The following is a 21,311-nucleotide window of genomic DNA, read 5'->3' as shown; positions in this document are numbered from 1 at the left end:
GAAATCAAGGAGAGATGGTGACACAGTTGTTTATACTGGTTCAAGCCCTCAATGCGAGGTAATACCCTAGTCCAGTTGTTTGTGGATTGAATCTGTGTCGGCTGTGAATGGTAGAATGCATAACCCCTGCGTGTATGCTGGGTTCTGGAGATGATACCCGATCTCGGGACCCCTACCCCCTCTTATATAGGATAAGGGGGAGGGTTACGAGGAAAGTATCCAGTTGACTACAACTAGATCTCCCTATTCTATCTATATAAGATATGCATGATCCCCGAGATTTATATTTTATCCCGAGAATATCTCTTACTTAATTTATAACATATCCTTGTGGGCCTAGGGCTCTTGGCCCACTCCATGTCATACGGCCCAAAGGCCTCTCCTTGGGTACCCGAGTGCCGTGTACACCACACTCTGCTCTGGCCGGCGTTTCCCGTCATGCCGCGCTAGCTCTTCTGTCCCTAACCCCCTATCTCCTTCCATAGGTTGCACCCGCCTCTGTCTGCCGCTCCCTGCTCGCAAGCCATAGCCGGGACCTCGCCTCTGCCGCGACCCGTGTCTATGCTGCCAAAACCCCACTGCCACCCTTGCCGTTCGCGCCACCAGTGAGCTCCCAGCTCCCTCCTACGCCTCCACCGCTTCCTTCTACTGCTTCCCCGCGCCGCCGCTTGTCGCTGGTGCCACCGCCAGTGGCTCATGGCCCGTGCACTGCCTCCTTATATATTTTCTATTAGGTATATATAAACTAATATCATTAATATGTCACAATAATTACTACTCCCTCCGTTTTATCTTATTATAAGTCGTTTTTAACTTTTTTTCAAGTTTGACCAAGTTTATATAAAAATTATTAACATCTACAACACTAAATTAGTTTCATTAAAATTAACATTTAACATTTTTTACAATATGTTTGTTTCGGGTTAAAAAATAATTATTTATTTGGTTAAAAACATTAGTTTAAATAATATATAATAAAAAAAAGGAAAAATCAATTAGAAATGGTAGAAAAAGATATAAATATCTCATATTTCGAGGTGAAGTATCCCTGCATAATTGTGCCAAAGAAGGAAGAGAAATCATCATGATGGGTGTCTCGAGGATATTTCCCCGTCCACTCTGTGTTGACTCCGACTCTTTGTGTGGTGTAGATCATCTAGAGTTGTTGCTAAAAACCACCTAGTATGGTTGCAAAAATTTCTAGCATCTCTTTGTTTCTACTAGCTGTGATTAATTTATCCTAATTAACTCTCTTAACAAATATTGATGTAGTGAGAAAATATTTTTCTTTTCACCAATGAGATAAGCAACACAAATATGTATATCCCCATGAGTTCAGTTTATCCTCATTCTACATATTGAAAGAAATTTTATCTCTCAGAACGCTACTTGAAATTGATCTAATAAAAAAAAGAGAAGAAAACATATATGTTTTCTAGATGAGAAAATTACATTGCCGGTACATGAACTTGTCAGGGGAGTGCAATCCTATGCATGAACTTGTAAAATACTTGTTTTGGTGCATGAACTTGTCTGATGCGTGCGGATGAAGGTGAAAAGAACTCTACATGACTAATCTTATTGATTTAGGGGCTGATTAGGATATATATCCTTCATCATATATATATATATATATATATATATATATATATATATATATATATATATATAGAATGGGATATAATGATAGTAGAAAAAAGATAAAGAGAAAGCTGAGAAACGATATAAGGGTTAGCAATATATATGATGAAGGATAAAGTAGAGACCAAATTTATACATATTGTCTTATGCATACTCAGTACACATATGCATGTCGCATCCTAATCAACATCCGCTTCGTAAAGTGTACATTGCCAAGTTAATTTGGTCCTTAATCGCACGAACTAGACAAGTTCGTGTACTGAAATAAGCACTTTACAAGTTTATATATTAAATTGCACCCACCGAACAAGTTTGTGTACTACCAATGCAATTTACCGTTTCTAGATTGTATTGTGCCTGCATTTTATTTTGGGAAAAGAGTGTGTTATTTTTTTAAGTGTTGGCTGGAGAGTAATCGCTATAATGAAAGAGTTCATCCCCTTTAATTTGACACTAATAAAATTAATTAGGTGTGATTGAGGTGTCTTAATTGATCTTATCGGTAGAAACATAAGAATGGCTACGAGTTTGCCAAATCTTTCTATAGGTTGTCAAATGGGCTGGGACTTTCCTTGTCTGACCTAGCACGCATGTGCAGGTCACAGCCCAGGAACAACACGGTTTGTTTGGCTATAGGTTGTGCTGGCACGACCCATCTAGCCAACACGACATGGCCCAGGAATAGCACACAGCTTGGCCCGTTGTTGACAGAAAACACAAGGCCTGGGAGATCTGCTTAACTCCAGTGCAGGTCCAAAGCTCGCCTTCGGATATATGAGCATGCCAGTTGATTTGATCCTGCAATCAACAAGAAATAGAACAAAGGAACCGCAATTAATCCTATAAATGATAGCCGATCGGCTAGGTGCCGATGACATATCATTTATTTCAAGCCGATGTCATGCGTGCATCGATCGGCAAATATCAATAAGCAAATCAGAACTAAATCTACTCGATCGGCTGTAAATATTAATGATATATAATCCTTATATCGATATATACTTAAATCAAGTGATTGGGATAGATCGGTCGCCTTACCGAGACAGTATAAATCACTTAAATCGAAATATATATTAATAGTGGGATTATACGCATTTATAGCATAGCCGATCAAATGGATCTAGCGTGTATTGGCTAATACTCCGATACTACTCTATATTAAGATGTTAAAGCAAGTAAAATATACCAAACAGAAGTCTAATATACTTAGATGCGACAAGATCTTAACATAAAGGGCAAATTTAACATATAGATTAAGCATATGAAATAAAAGTAGTTAAATCAGATAAGATCGGCTAAAACTCCAATACTACCCTAATCGGCAACTAGAAAGCAGGCTAGAGATTGCAATTCTAAGCACGACTTAATAGATCAAACTCAACTGATGTAGCATTAAGTATGAAAAGAAGAACAATATCTGGACAATCAAGCCGCTGGAAGTTTCATAGAGTGGTAGATATATCACAAAATCTAAGTTAACGTCATTGTCTAACCTAATCGGCTGCCTTCCATTAACAGATGTTAGTCGATTACATGTTAGATAAAGATATTATCGAAGATTATGTAAGATATATGATAACTCGACGAATTATATAGATAAGATTAGAGTATCATAAAGATGGAAGCACTAATCCTGAGAACATAAGTCGTCATGACAAGTTTTACCTCTTGTTGAAGATCGGAACCGATGCAGCTCAACCCGAGAGCATGAACTCATCGAAAGTAAAGCAAAAAGGGTGGCGATGCGCCGAGATTGTATTAGATGTCTTTTTTTTTGTTTTTTACATAGGGCTCGGGTCTATTTATACCCGAGAATTACAAGATACATCCATAACAGACACGACTATTATCTCTAACAAACTCTAAGATACCATAAGTCTTTACGGCAGACTTCTGCCCAAACATATCTCTAAGGAAATTACACAGAATATCCTAATTAATAGATACAATTGCCTCCCCAGGACTCTATCCATGCGTGGCAATCATCTTGAAGCACATCAACTTGAACCCGATGACGTACACCGAGTCATATTATCGGAATCGGCTGTATCGGCTAGCCCCGTCCGACTCGAACTCTGCCGACCTGACCTTAGCCGATTTGGACTGCAGCCGATTCTTACTCTGTTTCCGCAACGATCTTCATCTTGGATTCCACTTCGATCTGATCTTCACCTCCGATGCCAATATTGATAGAATTTACCAAAGGAGAATGGAAGAATCGAGAAAGCCAGGGGCTGAGGGCAGAGGAAGCGATGGTGGACACTCATCGACGTAGGACTAGACGGTAGCATTGTGGTGTGGCCAACCCCATTCTCGAGCACGATAACTAAGCATGTCGGTCATTGGGGGCTCACCGGCTCGGGGAGAAGTGAATAGGAAGTGAAGGGTCACGATGGTGCTTGAAGAGGAGGAAGATAAATGTGCTATTAGTGAGCGGAGGACCTTGCTAGAGTTTCGCCGAAGTTTGTGCGACTAGATGACACGGACTTTGTTCGCATTTTTTCTTGGTATATATATGAAATTTGGGCTAACCGATCTCCACACAACCCACGTAACCTATCGTGCCATGCCAATACGACATGACCCAACATCTCATTAGGCTCCGTGCTTGGGATGAAAACGGAGCGGATACAGACGGATAATACTCATACCATTTTTATTTCCATATTCTTTGTCAGATACGAAAACGAATACAAATAGCTCATATACGGACGCAAATACGAATTATATCGAATACAAATAAGAATCGAATATGACCGGACACGAATACTGAGACATTTTTTCTGTCGGAACACGAAAACCACCTCATCTTCATATATAATTAGTTCATTTTATATAAAATATAGTATACGTTTCAAAAATATTTAAAAATTTAAATAATATTAATAATATGGACTAGTGTTAAGAGATGGCATGCTATTAAAATCTAGAAGGGTAGATCGAAGGTTGTAGCGTTATAAAGAAATGAAATATGTCTCATGATATCAGTGGATATCCGAATAGAGACCATGTGCGTATTATTATCTGTATCCGTCGAAAACCCTAATACCATGTGCGTATTCGTATCCGGGAGAAAATATCCTATTCATATCCGTATGCAAACTATGCGAGAATTATCCGCTCCGAAAAGTATCCGTATTTTTTCTCTTGAGTGGACGGAAATTATCCGCTCGTTTTCATGGCCGACAAAGTACGGCTCGTTCCGTGAGCCCTGCCGAATTGGGCAGTGCTCAAACGTAACTATTATTTATCTACTATATTAAAAAAGTTAAATAAAAATTCACCATCTCAGAGGGCAGGTCCGGCTCCATTCGAAAAATGGGATTAGGACCGATGGACATACATAATTTCTATTTTTCTGATTTCCAACGATGTGATGTGCAAGCAATCCGTGGTAGGCGAAATTACTAAATTACCCTCGCGAAGCCTCCTCGTCAGTTTGCCTTTGCCGACCGCCTCCGCCTCCGCCTCCGCCTCCGCCGATCCCCATCCATCCCGCGAGCGAGCGAGCGAGCGAGCAGGGCGCCGTCGATCGTCCTGCTGCTTCCGCCGCATCCATCCTGGTGAGCACATCCTCCGCCACCGCCGCCTGCACTGATCCCCATCCATCGCGCGAGCGAAGCGAGCAGGGGTCGCCGTCGCTCGTCCTGCTGCTTCCGCCGCATCCGTTGCGCACGTCCTCTTTCCCATCTCTCTCTCTATACCCACGCGCTTTTTCTCGAATTTGTGTTAACCCTAGCTTCTGTTCTAGAAATTTTGGCTTAACCTTAATACTAATAACAGTTTGATGGTTCCCAAAAAGGTTTGGGGCCATGCCCCATGTTAGATCCAACACATGTCACACCAGTTCTAATAATTAGGGGATCCGTTGATGAATTTTAGGCTATTAACTATATAGCAAACTTGCTGAGTTTTTCTTCTTTCCGAGATATATGCATTGTAGTCCATTAGGTACAGTATTGTTCTACACAGGTTTACATCAAATTTATATGTATTTTCCTGTACCACACATGCCAACTTTCAGGCTTCATACTTGTTTCTGAACCTAGACAATATGGTATCTTAAAAATGTGATAGAAACTGGAAAAATGAAATATTACTAATATAGGTGAATCTGCCTGAGTTGCATCATGTTCAAGTCCTCATAAAATTGCCAATTTGAGAACAGAAAATTGTGCATCTTTATTGAAAGGTGTGCATTTTATTTACCTAAAATGTAAGAATTTCGACCTCTTCTATTAAACTGTGAAATTAACAGTACTATCTGATATTTGTATACCAACCAGTAGCTGGGTAACATTCACTTGACTAATAATAATTATCTAACCTATATTTTCATGCACTCCAACTGATCTGGATCCATTTTAAGAATATGTCTTGAATTTTCAATGTACGCGATTACCTCATCGTGTACTCACCTATTTGTAAAATGTCAAGCCCCCCCCCCTTCTTTTTTTACTCTCTTCCCAAGTTCATGTGTGTACTGGTTGTTGGAAAGATGGATTAAGAATTAGCACTTGTTTTTGATATAATTTTATTTATTGTAATAATTTTTTTTTTGAGAAAAGAAGAACATTCCTTCTAACCTTCTTGAAACCTGAATCAGGGACATTCAATGTATGCTGTGCACCCTGTTCTTGTACGGACTGTAACCGTTCTTCAGTCCTGATGGAGTCAGAAGCAGGCAGTGCACCTAATGGTTGTACATCTACAGTAAAGGGGTCAGAAGAGAGGCACAGTTTGGAACGTCGTCATGATGATGGCTCATGTATCTCAGAGATTAAACTTATTTCTAATATGGTTGTAAAGAAAAAGAGGGGGAGAAGAGCACCTCCATCTTCTAGAAGATTAAGTGGTAATAAGGTTATTAGTGGTGAAGATGCTGTTCAAAATCGCAACCATGCTAAAGAAGAAGACCAGGCTGGTAAAACTCAGTCTAATTTATTTACACATTAATAAGAAAAGCATTATTGCCTTATTGGTAGAACTGGTGGATTTAACTTACCAAAAACTTGTCTCTCAGGTAATTCTTCTGATGTGGCGTTGTCGCCATCTAGCAGGAAGACAGAAGGTCAAGATCAGTCGACAAACCCCAAAGATTTGTTTGAGAAAGCTTGCCATCAAGCTACAGAGATGGTTACTGAAAGCACAACTGGTTGCAAGAAATCCTTTTGGGAAGAAAAGGGAAGTGATAATAGGAGAGGCAGGCAAGCTACACTTTGTGTGAAACAGGATGGGCTTGATATTGAAACAACAGGCAAGGATGTCTCTGCAAGTGAAGCTTATGAAAAATCCAGCACACTGGAAGATACTTCTGTTGGGCATGCAGCAGCAAAGAGTGTTAATCCTGAGGATAATTCTCTAGATCCTATGGATAATGTAAGTTTCAGTTTTCCTTTTTTATCTGCAACTACTAGTACATATTTTATCCATCAACAGATGTCCAGTATTTTCTTTCTTTTTTGTGGTTAAGTCATGCTTCTGTCATAATCTAGCAATTGATGTTTGGCAATTTGGCATGTTGATCCAAACATAATGTGTGTATACAGTTTGATTTATATTCCTTTGAATTTGTGTTCAAAATTAAATTCCTTGGACATGGTTTCAATATCCATTAGGTGTCTGATACACATGTGAATGCCACATCTTCTGAGGACAAGAGTTCTGAAGAAGTTGAGGACGTGAGTTCAAAACCTTTAATTTTGTGCATTAAAATTATGACAAATCTTTTTGTGTAGCTAAATATTTTGTTTCACTTGACAACAATAGGTGAAAGTGTGTGACATTTGTGGAGATGTTGGTGAGGAGGAGAGGCTTGCTGTTTGCACTAGATGCAATGATGGTGCTGAGCATATGTAAGGCTTATTTGTTCCGTTGCTTTTTATGTATAATTACTCATCTTTGATTGCTTGATGACATGCCATGATGGTTAAGATTGTTGCACTTGTAGTTTGCAAACAAGCCACAATTAGGATGCCTGCCCTGTGTCTCAGGACAGGAATAAACTACTACTGTTATTATGCAGACAAGCCAGTTAGGAGTATTATTTTCAGAATATTTTTCCACATTGAGAATATGGGTATTGTTAATCTACTTAAATTTTGTCTCATTTCTTTGCTCCAGTTATTGTATGCGGGTAATGATGGAAGAGGTTCCAGAGGGTGAATGGTTGTGTGAAGAGTGCGAAAATGAGTTGGAATATGAAAAGAAGAAGAAACTAGAAAAATCTCAGCTGAAGGTTGGTGCCTCAAAAAGCCAGTTCTTTGAAAGGAAAACCAATAAAATTGCCAATGCATCAAAAAGCAATTCTTATGAAGATGAAACCTCAAAAGCCCTTGAAGGGAAAATTAGTAAACCTGACACTGCTTTGAAGAACAGAAGTTCTTTTGAAAATGAAGTGGAGAATGAAAATGGAGATAAGAAAGAGTTGAATTCAACAAACCAATGCAATAATAGCAATTCGAAGAGGAAGGAAGAAGGTGCAGGGATCATTTCCTCGATTAAACAAAGTATTACTGAACGCTGTGGTTTCTCCATGGGAGCTGAGTCCAGAAAAAGGTTGCCATTGTCATGTGAGAGCTCATTTCGGTTGGATGTAGAGAAGGGAAAGCAAGCCGCTACCAAAGTACCAACTTCATTGGCATTTGACGCTGCCAAGAATCTGGGACCACCACTTCGTGGTAAATTTTTTTCCATTATTACTTTCAATTCAGACACTTTACCTATGTAAAATGTTCAAATTATGTTACCATGGTTTGGTTGCCTTCCCTGCAGACTTAGGTAAAGAAAATTTACATAGAAAGGTTTGTTGCAGGTCAATTTTCCAAATCCACTTCTTTCAACAACTCAAAGGTCCCCAAGGTGAAACAGCTAGTGAATGAAGTTCCACAGAAGCCCAACAATATGAAGGACCATATACCCTTTCTTGCGAAAAAAGAGGGGCCAGTGGGCATACTTGCTAAGTCGCCATTTTTTAAGAAGCCTAAATCTTGTGAATCAGCAAATAAAGCAAAGTCTTCGATTTTACCTCCTACTGAGGAGTCAAAAGTCGTGAATCCACCGGTGAGCCATAATGTAACAAGTGACCGAGACACTTCTATATTAGGGTGCCCCTCCGTTACTGCCTCGATGACTACCCAAGTTTCATCTAAAGAAGAATCCAAAGCTCAGCATCTCACTACAGGTAATTTAAGCACTACTCATGGACAAGGTGGAAGAAACTCTCTTGGTATATTTCCCTTTTCATTCATGTCTCTATTGCTTGGAGTAAGTTTGCGTTTGACATGCTGTTGGCTAACTTGGTGTAGGCTAACTTCATTTTGTTTTTTCAGGATACTCTGAGGTAAATAAGCAACTTGTAGCAAAAGCTCCTGGAAGTACAACTGTAAGTAGTGCTGAGAAATCCTCTGGTATTCTTGGTTCTGGGGCCCAGAGAAAGGTAATCCAGAACACAGATCCCGCACACCGGGATGATAAAGTAAAGGATCCAACAAGCTTGAGACCAGGTGGTTCTAGTATCAATTGCTCGATGCGTTGTCAGCGTTGTAATGAAGCAGGCCATTCTACACAATTCTGTTCTGTTGACAAACTTAGCTTATCTGCAGTAAAACCTATGAGTGAACGGAACATGAAGGATTCCTCTGCTAAAAGGAATAAAACATTTGAAGCTACTAATGTGATAGCAGCTGAAAAAGCTGCTTCCAGACCAGCAGATCAATCTGAGCACATTGTGAAATGTGGTCCTTCTCACAACCCAATGTGTAGGCCTAAAGATCTTTTATCCACCTCATTTGGCCATGTAAAGAAGCCCTCACAATTGTACGGGCAAACCAATGAGCAGGATATGAGAAACACTTCGAGCAACAAAGCTTCCACAGATGGTAGCAAGTTGAAACCCAATGAGTGCCAGACTGTATCAGTCAAGACAGGAAGATTAGTTGATGGCAGCTTAACTATGCCAGATGCTCTGATGGACAAATCTTCAACTGTTCCAGAGTTGGATTTCATATGGCAGTAAGAATTTCCTCCTTTTATATCTCATAAGCATTTCTCGCTTTTTGCAAAAAGTTTGCTGTTGATTCAGCTGCCATCAGCCAAGCATTGTGAATCATTTTGTTAGGTAACACAATGTGAACTTTATTTTAACAGAGGTGGTTTTGAGCTGTGGAGGACTGGAAGATCTCCTGAGCTATGTGATGGTTTTCAAGCTCACTTATCATGTTCTGCTTCACCAAAAGTGCTGGAAGTTGCAAAGAAATTCCCTTCAAAAGTCCAGCTGGAGGAACTTCCTCGTCAGAACTCATGGCCAACACAGTTTCAGGAAAATGGTCCTTCATACGAGAATATTGGTCTTTTCTTCTTTGCTAGAGATACTGATAGGTGTGTTCCGTGCAGCTTTGATCCTGCATATATTTGCTTGAGTTGTTCACATCTCATCTTACTGCAATCCAAAGTTCTAGCTAAATTTGTTTGATTTCTTTATTTCTGCAGCTATGAAAATTATTACAGTAAATTAGTTGAAAATATGCTCAAGAATGACTTAGCTCTCAGAGGAAACATAGAAACAGCTGAGTTGCTCATATTCCCTTCCAATATCCTGTCAAAGAATTTCCAAAGTAAGCATTCTTCCATTAATTTGAGTGAGATTTTATCTAGTCATAGTTTTTACTGTGACTGACCTTTATGTTGCCTTGTACTGGTTCAGGATGGAACATGTTCTATTTTCTTTGGGGTGTATTCAGAGTTAGAAAAAAAGATCAAATGAACATTCCACCTGATGTACCATTTAGTACTTGTGAGCCCAATCTGAATACGGATCGGATGGACGTGGATGAAAGCATCTCTGTTTTGACATCTGGCCCTTCATTCTCCGAAGGCCAGAACAATGGTGCTAAATCAGACCACGATTTGGTGAAGTCAGTTTCTTGTGTGGACTACCAATGTCCCCAGAGTACAGAAACCAATTATCAAAGGTGTTCAAATGGAGAGACCGAATCAAATCAGCCTGTGAGTCAAAATGAATTAGAAGATCACCATCAGGTTCCAATTACAGCCAGCAGTTCAACAAATAACAGTACTGATCTGGCAACAGAACAACAGGTGATGGCTTGTGGCTATCTGCTTTGCGACTCATTATTTTATGCTACAGCTCAAATTTACGTTTAATTTTGATTTTTTGGATTGTTCCATAAAATAGCTAGATACTTGGTGCATATGATTGTCATCCTGCAAGGCTGCCACTGTTATCAGGCATGGTGGGAGCCTGTTGCTTGCACACGCCTTTTCAGCTTCTTGCTTATCAATTTATTCTTGAGTTTGCAAAATTTTTTCAGATGTTTGCTCAAAAAATATATTTAATGTTTACTATATCAATTTATTCTTGAATTTTCAAATATTTTCAGATGTTTGCTCAAAATATATATTTACTGTATACTATCTATCTATTCCTGTGCAGAAATTGTCTTGCTCAGGAGATGAAGATACAAAGGATTCTTCCAATAGTATTGCTTGTGAAGCAATTATTGATGTTAATACAGTGCCAGTTACTTGCTCTGTTTCCTCAGTATATGAGATAGGTAAGTAATTCTTTCCTGTTGTGAACACGTCGTGAATGTGGGTTCATACTTTTCACCTCCAACATATTGTTTTGTTAATAAACCAGGAAAGGGCATCAGAGTAATCAACCTCAATGAAGCTGACAACCTTGTGGATGTAGATATAAATAGTAGTGAGGTGAACTCTGGTACAGTAGATCTTATCTCGCACACCACAGCTACTCTACACAAAAGAAATGTTGAGGTAGCAAACTGGGCTGATGAAGTCAATGGAAAACTAGAGCAGAAAAAGATTAAATTGGATAATGTTGGGTCTGCAAATTCTAGTTTAAGTGAGAATACAAGTGATGGAAGGCTATCATCCAAGGTGCATCCCCTCGTATCTTCCTCCTTCGATGATTCAGTTGACCAGTCATTGGCAGGAAGCTCAAAGTGTAATGGAAAGCGCATATTTCCGCTTGATCTAAATACAGTGGATGCAGGAAACGTTGTAAATATATCGGATGACGAGGAGATGCCTGAGCGTGATGCGCCAGATTTTGAGCTAGAACTTACGGACAACAATTCTCCCAGAAAGACCATGTTTTCATTTCTTTCCCCTAAGGTTGAAGAAAATCGGAGTAAGGAACATTCATTGCCTACCGATTCACCAGGTTCCCTCTCCCTCTCTCTTGCCTTTCCGGCATCTAGGGAACATGCTGGTAAGTTGCAATCAGAGATACCGAAGCAGTTGCCTGAGATGAGCAGCCAGAATAAGATATCTTCGATTTGGGACCGACAATGATGGCTGCCCGCTCTTGCGTTCCTGATGTTTTGCGGGACAGATCGATGTTTGCGTCCTCTGGAGAAACTATCTTGAATACTATGTATCTGCAATGATGCCACTCAGGTGTGCTGACAAGTAGTTACATCCAGGGGGCAGAACTATTGAACTGCAAAGAACAGAGTTCTGGACGTAAGTGTTATTTTGCAGGAAACAGTGATATGCTTTTCAAGACATAGGGTTATGACATGAAAGTTCATACTCTGCACTGTAAATTTCTGCACAACTCATGTAAAGTTTTGGCCTTAAGCTGGAAGTCATCTCAAATTTGAGAGATGTCTGCCGTGGGGGGAAAGATGGTGGTTATTATCTGAGATTAGTATATAAATGTTTCTCTTTTCTTGAAATGTTCTCGTGTTACCGTTTAGTTTGTCATATCTGATAAAATGATTTTCCGACACTATCATTTTTTTTTCCTAAAATGACATCCCTGAGCTGATCCAAGCTGCTGGTTTAAATATAATCATGCTGTATTCGTATTCTACGCATATACTCTTTGTAATTGTGTAATTAATTAGAGCAATGAATGTACTAGTTAATCCACACGAAAACATGTCTCAAACATGTCCTAAATTACCCTACAGGTCCCTTCACTTTGCTTTTTTGGAGGTACAAGTAAGAACACAAATCAATGCAACTCCACACTTGCACCATCGCATGCACACACACGTGCGTGTCTTACACACATAGGAGTACTTTTTGGTACAGATTATATGCCACGGACCTCGAAACACGGAAAACGTGCGTTCAGCGCACACTTTTGGGTAGAGATTAGATGCCACGGACCTCAAAGCACGGAAAGTGGGCGACTCCCGCTAAGAGCCGGTACAATAGCAGGCTATAAACCAGCTACAAATATATTTTAAGAAGATAAATAAAAAGAGAGAAGAGCAGTGGGCTACAGATTTGTAGCCAGCTGTAGCACGGACTCCAAAACGCAGTGTGTGCATGACAGGTGAGACCATACATTAATAGTGTAGTATGTAACTATTGTATAGATGAGCTATTAGATTAACTATAGATAAATTGGAGCTAGTAGTTGGCCATACTATTAAACTTGCTCTAAACGCGCACACGTGTGTATCCCATTCTATGGGAATTAATCTCACGATTGATCCCCAAGGAGCGAGGAAAAAATCCTCCTAGGCCACACTCGGAATATTGGATTTCGTAACCAATCAAGCGTGAGGGGCATATCATGACGGTATGTTGTCACCAAAATTCCTTGTGACGGCATTTAGACTTTTTGTGATAGTAAGGGGTAGTCACTAATAGTCCATTTTCTAGTAGTGTACCTTTGTCCTAGAGTTTTTTTTTAAGATAATGGAAGCTTTATTAGTATTAGTCAATTACTAACACTCTTTTTTATAGCTAAGATGCACATAACCAAAATACACTTAAAAAAAGTGATCACAGGAAAAGTATTAAGGACTATCAATTATGAGACTAGATATCTAGATCACCGCCTATGTTCCCGGCTAAAACACATCCTTGACCACCTTGTCCAATCGTGGACAAGCCACACTCACCAGGTCCAGCAAACCAAGCTTTTGAAGAATAACTCATGTACAAAACTAGTAAGAAAATAACATGTAGAGGAGATAAAATAGCTTTAACAATGCTATTTGCACATCATAATTGCAAAACTAATCTGTACCCAAAAATACCGTGGCAATTCTCTCCTCTTGGGCTGAAGTAGAATTTTTATTTTGGATGCGAAACTAAGAAAATATGTTGAACGAGTATCGCACAAGATTGAAGAAAGTTGCCGAAAATCTGTTGAAAATACAATGCAATGTACACATACGTTTTGCTAAAACACACGTTAGTATTTTGTAATAACTGAAATATGGATTAGATACATTGCTAAAACACAATGTATATATTATATGTTGCTTACCATACTACAAACCCTACTACAAATACACTAAAAGCAGGGGCGGAGCTACTATATATTACCGGGGTCTAATGATCTGGATGAAAGTTTCTAACACCATGTTAATTACTGTTCATCACCCTTAAGCAGAGGAGAGCAACCATATAGTGTAATTTGAGTGACCCCAGTAATATTTTCCTATAGCTCCGCCCCTTGCTAAAAGACATACTTCCTCCATCCCATTTTAAGTGCATTTGTGGATTTCCGTATCCAATGTTTGACCGTCCATTTTATTTGAAAAATTTATAAAAAAATAAGCCACACATAAAGTATTATTCATGTTTTATCATCTAATAACAAATAAAATACTAATCATAAAAAAATTTCAAATAAAATAGACGGTCAAACATTGGACACGAAAATTTACATCTGCACCTAGAGTACCATATTAATGTTAGTTGATGCCTTGATGGTAATCATGGTATCTTGTGATGGTACCTGTCCAACAACTTATATTAGTTTGATAATATGATCATATGATTTCTGCACGTGGAGGGTCCTAAAGAATGTAACAATTCGATCGCATGGTTGCAACTTCAAAACATTCATATATACAGACGGGCAAGTTTTGAAGAAGAGTTTTCAAACAGCAGTGAACCAAATCAATTTGCCCTGGCTCAATTTACAAATATACATACATTCATATATAAACACGCTAACACGCAGACATAATTCCTAACCAACTGCCAACCACCATTAGCCAACTAACTAATCATCGTCTACGTAGGCTGTCTCCATCACCATGGAAGTCGTCGTCGCTCGCCGGGGCGTCGTCGTCCTGCGGCTGCGCCACGGCGAGCCGCCGCCCAGCGCCGCCGCGCGGTCTGGCGGGCGCTGCTCGAGGCTGCTCCTCCTGTGGACGTTCGCCGTCGGCTTCGCCGCCGGGCTGTTCATGTTCGCCAGCCACGTCTTGGCCGCCGTCGCCGCCGCCGTGCTCTTCGCCGCCATGTGCCTGTACACGTGCCTGTGCCTGAACAACGCGGCGCCGGAGGAGGAAGAGGAGCAGCAGCAGCAGCCGCCTGTTCTGCTGCTTCCCGGTCAGGCGCTGCGCGTCGCCGTGATGCCGCCATCGGTGGGGCGGCTGCAGCAGCAGGAGGTCAACGGCGGCGGCGGCGGCGGAGGCCTCAGGCAGGAGGACGTCGAGGCCGCCATCCCGGCGTTCGAGTACAGTAAGGGTTCGGGCGGCGCGGCGGAGGCGGAGCAGTGCGCCGTGTGCATCGGAGTCGTGCGGCGGGGGGAGACGGTGCGGCGGCTGCCGGCGTGCGGGCACGCGTTCCACGCGGCGTGCATCGACGGGTGGCTCCGCGCGCACGCCACGTGCCCCGTGTGCCGCGCCGACGTCAAGGTCGCCGCCGGCGGCGGCGGCGGAGCGCCGGTGTAGTCGTCGTCGCACACGATGTCACGAACGATGTACAAGCTGTTCCGTGACGGCAAGTTGATTAATTTCTTCGTAGTTTTTCCCCATTTTTGTATACTTAATTAGTGGTTGATATTTTTGCATCGTGCCACGATGTACTTCTGATTTGGAACAGAAGTTAAATGTAACTTTTTTGGACATAAATTAACCAGCATAGCAAATTTCCAACAAAATTATAGTTGTTCAATAGCTCGGATCGGAATTAATAAATTGAGATAATCCTGAAAATGACGTTGGAGCCATTTAATTAATTACGCTTGAAAACGAAGTAATAAGAAGGCTCGCTCGTGTGTGGTCGTTGTTGCTGACCAAAGTTGTTTAATGCATGCGGCATCTTGTTTAAGACTGAGAGGAGGATTATCTACTCTCTAGCTTCAGTACGAAAAGAAGAGAAATGTCCCGTGATAGGAACTCTATCTTGTGGCGGAGTACAGCACGTCAATCATAGTTTGGTTAGCCAAGTTGTAATTAAGCCGAACCTTCTTCGTATTTGCTGCTCATATATAAAGATATCCAAGTTGTCATGTTGTCCGCTACAAATTGCATCCAGCGCACGGCCTATCAATGATCTTTAGTGTGCAGACTATGCACTAATGCCAATAAAAGCCAGTAACTCTTTTAATTCTAACTAGGAAGATAGCCCGCGCATTCGCGTGGGCATGTATGATTATATTTGTTTGAAGAATTTATAAGGCCGGAATATCAATCGAATGACAACTGCCACACTTTAAAAGTAATATATCTTTTCACAAATTTTCTTCATCGGCATTGCTTGGATATATATTTTTTTCTATCTAACTATTAGCTTTAAGCTACAACATTTAATTCAAAGAAAATTTGGCACTTTATCCAATCATATTGTTTGTATTGATTAAATCTACCTCTTAAAAGGTCTAGTACTTAAGTAGCAAGAACCACACGAAAAAAAAAGCTCGAGCAGTAATCCTTCGTACATGCATGTGTTAATACATGAGTGATATTTCTCTTCTATTAGTTATGAATATTTGTGGGATAATATATGATGAAATAATCTATGTTGTTAAATTTATTTTTTTTACTAATTGTAAGACTATTTGGATGAGAATGACATAGAAGAATGTAAATTTTGGTTTCATGTGGTATCTGTTTAATCAAAATATAGTTAATGTATCTATAAATTGTAAAGAAAATATGAGTGTTGAAGATTCAAAAAAATCAGACAATTTGGATGAGAAAGATAGAGCTAAATATATTTTCATGTAATATTTTTAAATTAATATATAGTTAATATTATATGTAATCCTATATAATTTACATATATTTAGCAGGAGGCTGGCGGATATTTTCTTGTACGTAGAAACATAATAACGTTTTTATTCAAGATGTGGTCATAGCACGGTGGCAGTGGTTATTGGCATTCATGATGCACCCATCAACCCGGTTTCGAGTCTCTTCAAGTATGCTTAGCAGAAACCATTGACACCAATTTCTTGCTTGGTGTCTATTTCTTTTTATTTGAGAATTAGGAAGCACTACTATAAAAAAGCACATAAAGGTTGGTATATTGGTGCCGAAATAGATAAACCCACTCATGCGATCGAATATATAATCGGCACCTTTGAACAATTATATGTGTCGGTTTTAGAGAAAAACAAACACCAATATTATACGTACCTATTATTTATTATAGGTGCCGATTAATTAAAAAACCAACAACTATAATATAACTATAATATATTATAGGCACTTTCTTTTTAAAAAAGGCATTCTACAAACTGAGCCAAGCCGCACGGGGAGGGAGAGAGTCACATCTTTCTGGAGATCTTATCTATTTGCTCTCTCTTTTTCCCTCGCTCATCCTTATCTCCTTCTCCTTCTGTTTTTTTATGGGAGTAGCTATATTTATGGCGTCATATTTTACACTAAAAAATAGTCGGCATGTATTTACATTGTAAGTCCCTAAATTAAATATGTAATTTTAGTGTATTGACAATGTAAATACCAAAATTACATATGTAAGTCCTAAAATTACATATGTAAATCCCAAAATTACATCCTAATACATATGTAAGTGGTGTGTAACTGCTGTGTAAATTTGTAAATATATAAATAACTACCTGCAGCAGACACATACATATAAGTGTGAACGCAGCAAAGCAGTGGCTAGCGATGGTATGAGCACAATGGATTTAACTTGACAAGAATCTCACAGTGTATCCAATGGCCACAAAACTGACTGCTATGGAGCCAGAAATCTGGTGATAGAAATATAGTAAAACCGTTTTTTTATTTGGTGGAAGGTTAGGTGGGATGCAATCTTTTAATAGATTTAATCTAATGGCTTAGAATAATGGGTCCACCGCTTTAATTGAAAATATTTTTTTTAGAATTTCTAATGTTTTTTCTAATTTATTAGAGTGCTATGTGGCAGCGTAGGAACGTTTATAGGAGTGCCATGTGATGGTGACTATAATCTAATAATTAAAAAATGGGCGCATCATTTTAAATGAAAATTATCAGCCCTTTTTTGTTATTTTTTCAAGAAGGCAGTCTACAAACCGAGCCAAGCCGCCGCACGGGGGAGGGAGAGAGTCGCATCGTTCTGGAGGTCTTATTTATTTGCTCTCTTTTTCCCTCGCTCTTCCTTATTTCCTTCTCCTTCTGTTTTTTATGGGATAGCTATATTTATAGCGTCATATTTTACTCTAAAAAAATAGTCGGTATGTATTTATATTGTAAGTCCCTAAATTACATATGTAATTTTAATGTATTGACAATATAAATACCAGAATTACGTAGGTAAGTCCTAACATTACGTATATAAATCCCAACATTACATCCTAATACATATGTAAGTGGTGCGTAACTACTGTGTAAATTTGCAAATATATAAATAACTACCCGTAGCAGACACAGACATATAAGTGTGAACGCAGCAAAGCAGCGGCCAGCGATCTAAAATGCCACGTGTCGATCTAGGAGCAGCATTTGTAGGAGCGCCACATGGCGGCGTAGGAGCGTTTATAGGAAGATTAATGTACTTTTAGTATATAATAGATAAGACGTATTTTAATTTTATAATATCTTCAGAATTAAGTAAACTTTATAATTAACTAGGAAGGTTGCCCGCGCATACGCGCGGGCATGTATCATGGTAATGGTTACGTTTTGATGAATTTATATGGGTGGAATATCAAACGGATGGCACATACCATGCTTCATAAGTTTGTTTTCCTCACAAATTTCTTTATCGTACCGGTATTGTTCAAATAAATTTTCTAAGCTATTTGTTAGCTTTATATACTATATAATAGTACTTAATTCATCTATATAACTAATTATTTACAGCCTTCCTAGTTATTAAAAATAAGGTAGACTTAATTAGTTTGTTTGTTTACCATGCATTTCTAATAAATTAAGTTTGGATCAAAAGTAAGGTGTTTTTTCTTTTTTAATTGAATGTTTAGAGCCTTGTTTTACAAATCTTAAAAAACAATTATTGCTAATAAATATGTTTATTTGTACTATCAAGCTAGCCCTCTCTCTAATTTGTTCATATTGACGTAATTTGTTACACGTACTTTATATGATCAATAAATGCGAAGGAGATATACATAATCTATACCTCGCTTCCCTATGATACGTGTCACCTATAGAGCTTTTTAAATATGCCTAGTCAATATGAGTCTTAAAATTTAAATCTAATACTAACAAATATAACTTATAAGCAATTATATATTGCTATTTTAGTGTTAGTTAAATATATAATAATACATGAAGTAACTCATAATACCATAGCATCATAGATAGCGAGAAGGCCAATTTAATTGATATGTCAACGACTGTTTCAGTTTAAGTGAAAATTTAAAACCATTTCTTTACGAATTTGTTAGATGTTCTATAATTGGTTCAATTTAGCCCATATTGATATTTTTTTCTATTTTATACCAGTTATTATAAATCTTAATTTGTTGATTTAATTATGTATAGATCAACAATTAGAATAGCTATGAGACATGTAGCTTAATATAACTATGATATGAGACATGTAGCTTAATATAACTATGATATGAGACATGTAGCTTAATATAACTATGGATGTTTCGATATTATTGCTTGTTTCTCTTTTATCATTGCTACTCCAAAAGATATAGAGAGAAGTGGAGAGCGGAGAACCCAAGCCAAAAGTGGAGGGGGCGGAAAGTGTTAGTGCGTATGTGATGGTGAGGGTGAGGTGGAGGGGACTTTGTTTTTCTAATTTTTCTAAACATTTAAGTTAAAACCGATTATCATGTATTTTGTTTTTTTAAAAAATCTTTTTTAAATTTTAAAGACATCACGGTGATTTAAAACGGATCAGATCTTAGACACACCGATTTAAGCTGGACAATTTATCTAAAGAGTGCCAAATGCATTGGTTCGAATTAGCTATGTAATGTTTGCCGCAAACCATGCAAACTGATTGAATTAGCTATGTTATATTGCTGTTAATCTCCTTTCACAAATCATATATAACTAATTTAATTAGCTATATATGTATAATCTTAGTGTTAATCTCCTAGCTTCCATTTATATATATTGCCGTGTATATAATAAATATAGCTATGAGTTAGTAGTAACACAATATGGGAGCTAATCAGCTTGTGCTACGTATATACAGAGATAAGTTAATTAGCGATAAACTTGCCGACATGGCCAAACCGGCTCGTAACCCGACGTGCGGTATAGCATGATGGACCGATGGACCGTCCGAGTCCACCTTAGAAAAACATGGGTCTTTTCCCTGTCTTATTTTTTTTATTAAGATGAATCTAATGGTAGACAATGCATGATGGGTCCACCTTATTTAGAGGAAAATCGATGGTTAGATTTTATTTTTATTAGAATTTTTATGATTTTCTTTGATTTATTAGAGCGCCATGTGACATCTTAGGAGCGTTTGTAGGAGTGACATACGATGATTAAAGTGTTTGTAGAAAATTTAATGGACTTTTAGCATATAATAGATAGATAAATAGATAGTTTTAAAAAAACATAGCCCTCGATTTTTATTTAAATCGATGGGTTTAGTGTTTTAAACCATTACATTAGATTGAATAAAGAATTTAGTCGTCCTTTCTCTCTCCTACGTACGTCTGTTGACCATCGATTTTTATGGATACATGTATTTTGACTGTCTTTTTTCATCTAAGTTTGTATGATTCTTTTTGTGAATAGTAGGTAATTGCTTTCAATCGTACGTGTACATACGTACGAGAGAACAGTTATACTCTGTGTATTCATATAAGTAGGAGGAATTTATTAATTTTTTTAATAATAGATCTAATCTAATGGTGTAAAATAATGGGTCCAACAATTTAAGTGAAAAACGACGGTGAGATTAAATAGTACCATGTGGCACCTTAGGAGTATTTGTAGAAATACCACGTGGCGACTTAAGAGCGTTTCTAGAAAGTTTAATGGACTTTTAGTATATAATAACTAGGAAGGTAGCCCGCGCATACGAGCGGGCATGTATCATGGTTATGTTTTGATGAATTTATATGGGTGGAATATCAAACGGATGGCATATACCATGCTTCATAAGTTCATTTTCCTCACAAATTTCTTTATCGTATCGGTATTGCTCAAATAAATTTTCTAAGCTATTTGTTAGCTTTATACTATATATAATAGTACTTAATTCATCTATACAACTAATATTTACAGCCTTCCTAGTTATTAAAAATAAGGTAGACTTAATTAGTTTGTTTGTTTACCATACATTTCTAATAAATTAAGTTTGGATAAAAAGTAAGATGTTTTTTCTTTTTTAATTGAATGTTTAGAGCCTTGTTTTACAAATCTTAAAAAACAATTATTGCTAATAAATATGTTTATTTGTACTATCAAGCTAGCCCTCTTTCTAATTTGTTCATATTGACGTAATTTGTTACACATACTTTATATGATCAATAAATG

At 38.3% G+C, this 21,311-nt stretch overlaps 2 protein-coding genes across 5 annotated transcripts; both read left to right on the top strand.

Moving 5' to 3' along the window:
• The first annotated feature begins 5,014 nt into the window (after window positions 1–5,014).
• Window positions 5,015–12,365, top strand: LOC4352121 (ASI1-immunoprecipitated protein 2). Of its 4 annotated transcripts, none has more exons than XM_015764729.3 (13): window positions 5,015–5,204; window positions 6,248–6,565; window positions 6,665–7,020; window positions 7,260–7,322; window positions 7,411–7,496; window positions 7,765–8,321; window positions 8,456–8,824; window positions 8,973–9,654; window positions 9,790–10,020; window positions 10,132–10,256; window positions 10,346–10,740; window positions 11,096–11,216; window positions 11,303–12,365. In XM_015764729.3, the coding sequence occupies exons 1-13, from the start codon at window positions 5,018–5,020 to the stop codon at window positions 11,977–11,979; spliced, it is 4,167 nt and encodes a 1,388-aa protein (XP_015620215.1). In that variant the 5' UTR covers window positions 5,015–5,017; the 3' UTR covers window positions 11,980–12,365. The 4 variants fall into 4 exon arrangements, with proteins under 4 accessions (XP_015620215.1, XP_025877788.1, XP_066162384.1 ...); XM_026022003.2 differs by having other exon boundaries at window positions 8,456–8,869; XM_066306287.1 differs by lacking the exon at window positions 7,260–7,322.
• A 2,102-nt stretch (window positions 12,366–14,467) lies between these two features.
• Window positions 14,468–15,558, top strand: LOC9272436 (E3 ubiquitin-protein ligase EL5-like). Its single transcript, XM_015763733.3, has one exon. It carries the CDS (start codon window positions 14,697–14,699, stop codon window positions 15,333–15,335), a length of 639 nt encoding a protein of 212 aa, XP_015619219.1. The 5' UTR covers window positions 14,468–14,696; the 3' UTR covers window positions 15,336–15,558.
• The last annotated feature ends 5,753 nt before the right edge of the window (window positions 15,559–21,311 follow it).

Source organism: Oryza sativa, chromosome 12 (genome assembly GCF_034140825.1).
Source record: "Oryza sativa Japonica Group chromosome 12, ASM3414082v1".
Classification (NCBI taxonomy): domain Eukaryota; kingdom Viridiplantae; phylum Streptophyta; class Magnoliopsida; order Poales; family Poaceae; genus Oryza; species Oryza sativa.
This window is presented reverse-complemented; position numbering and strand designations above follow the sequence as displayed.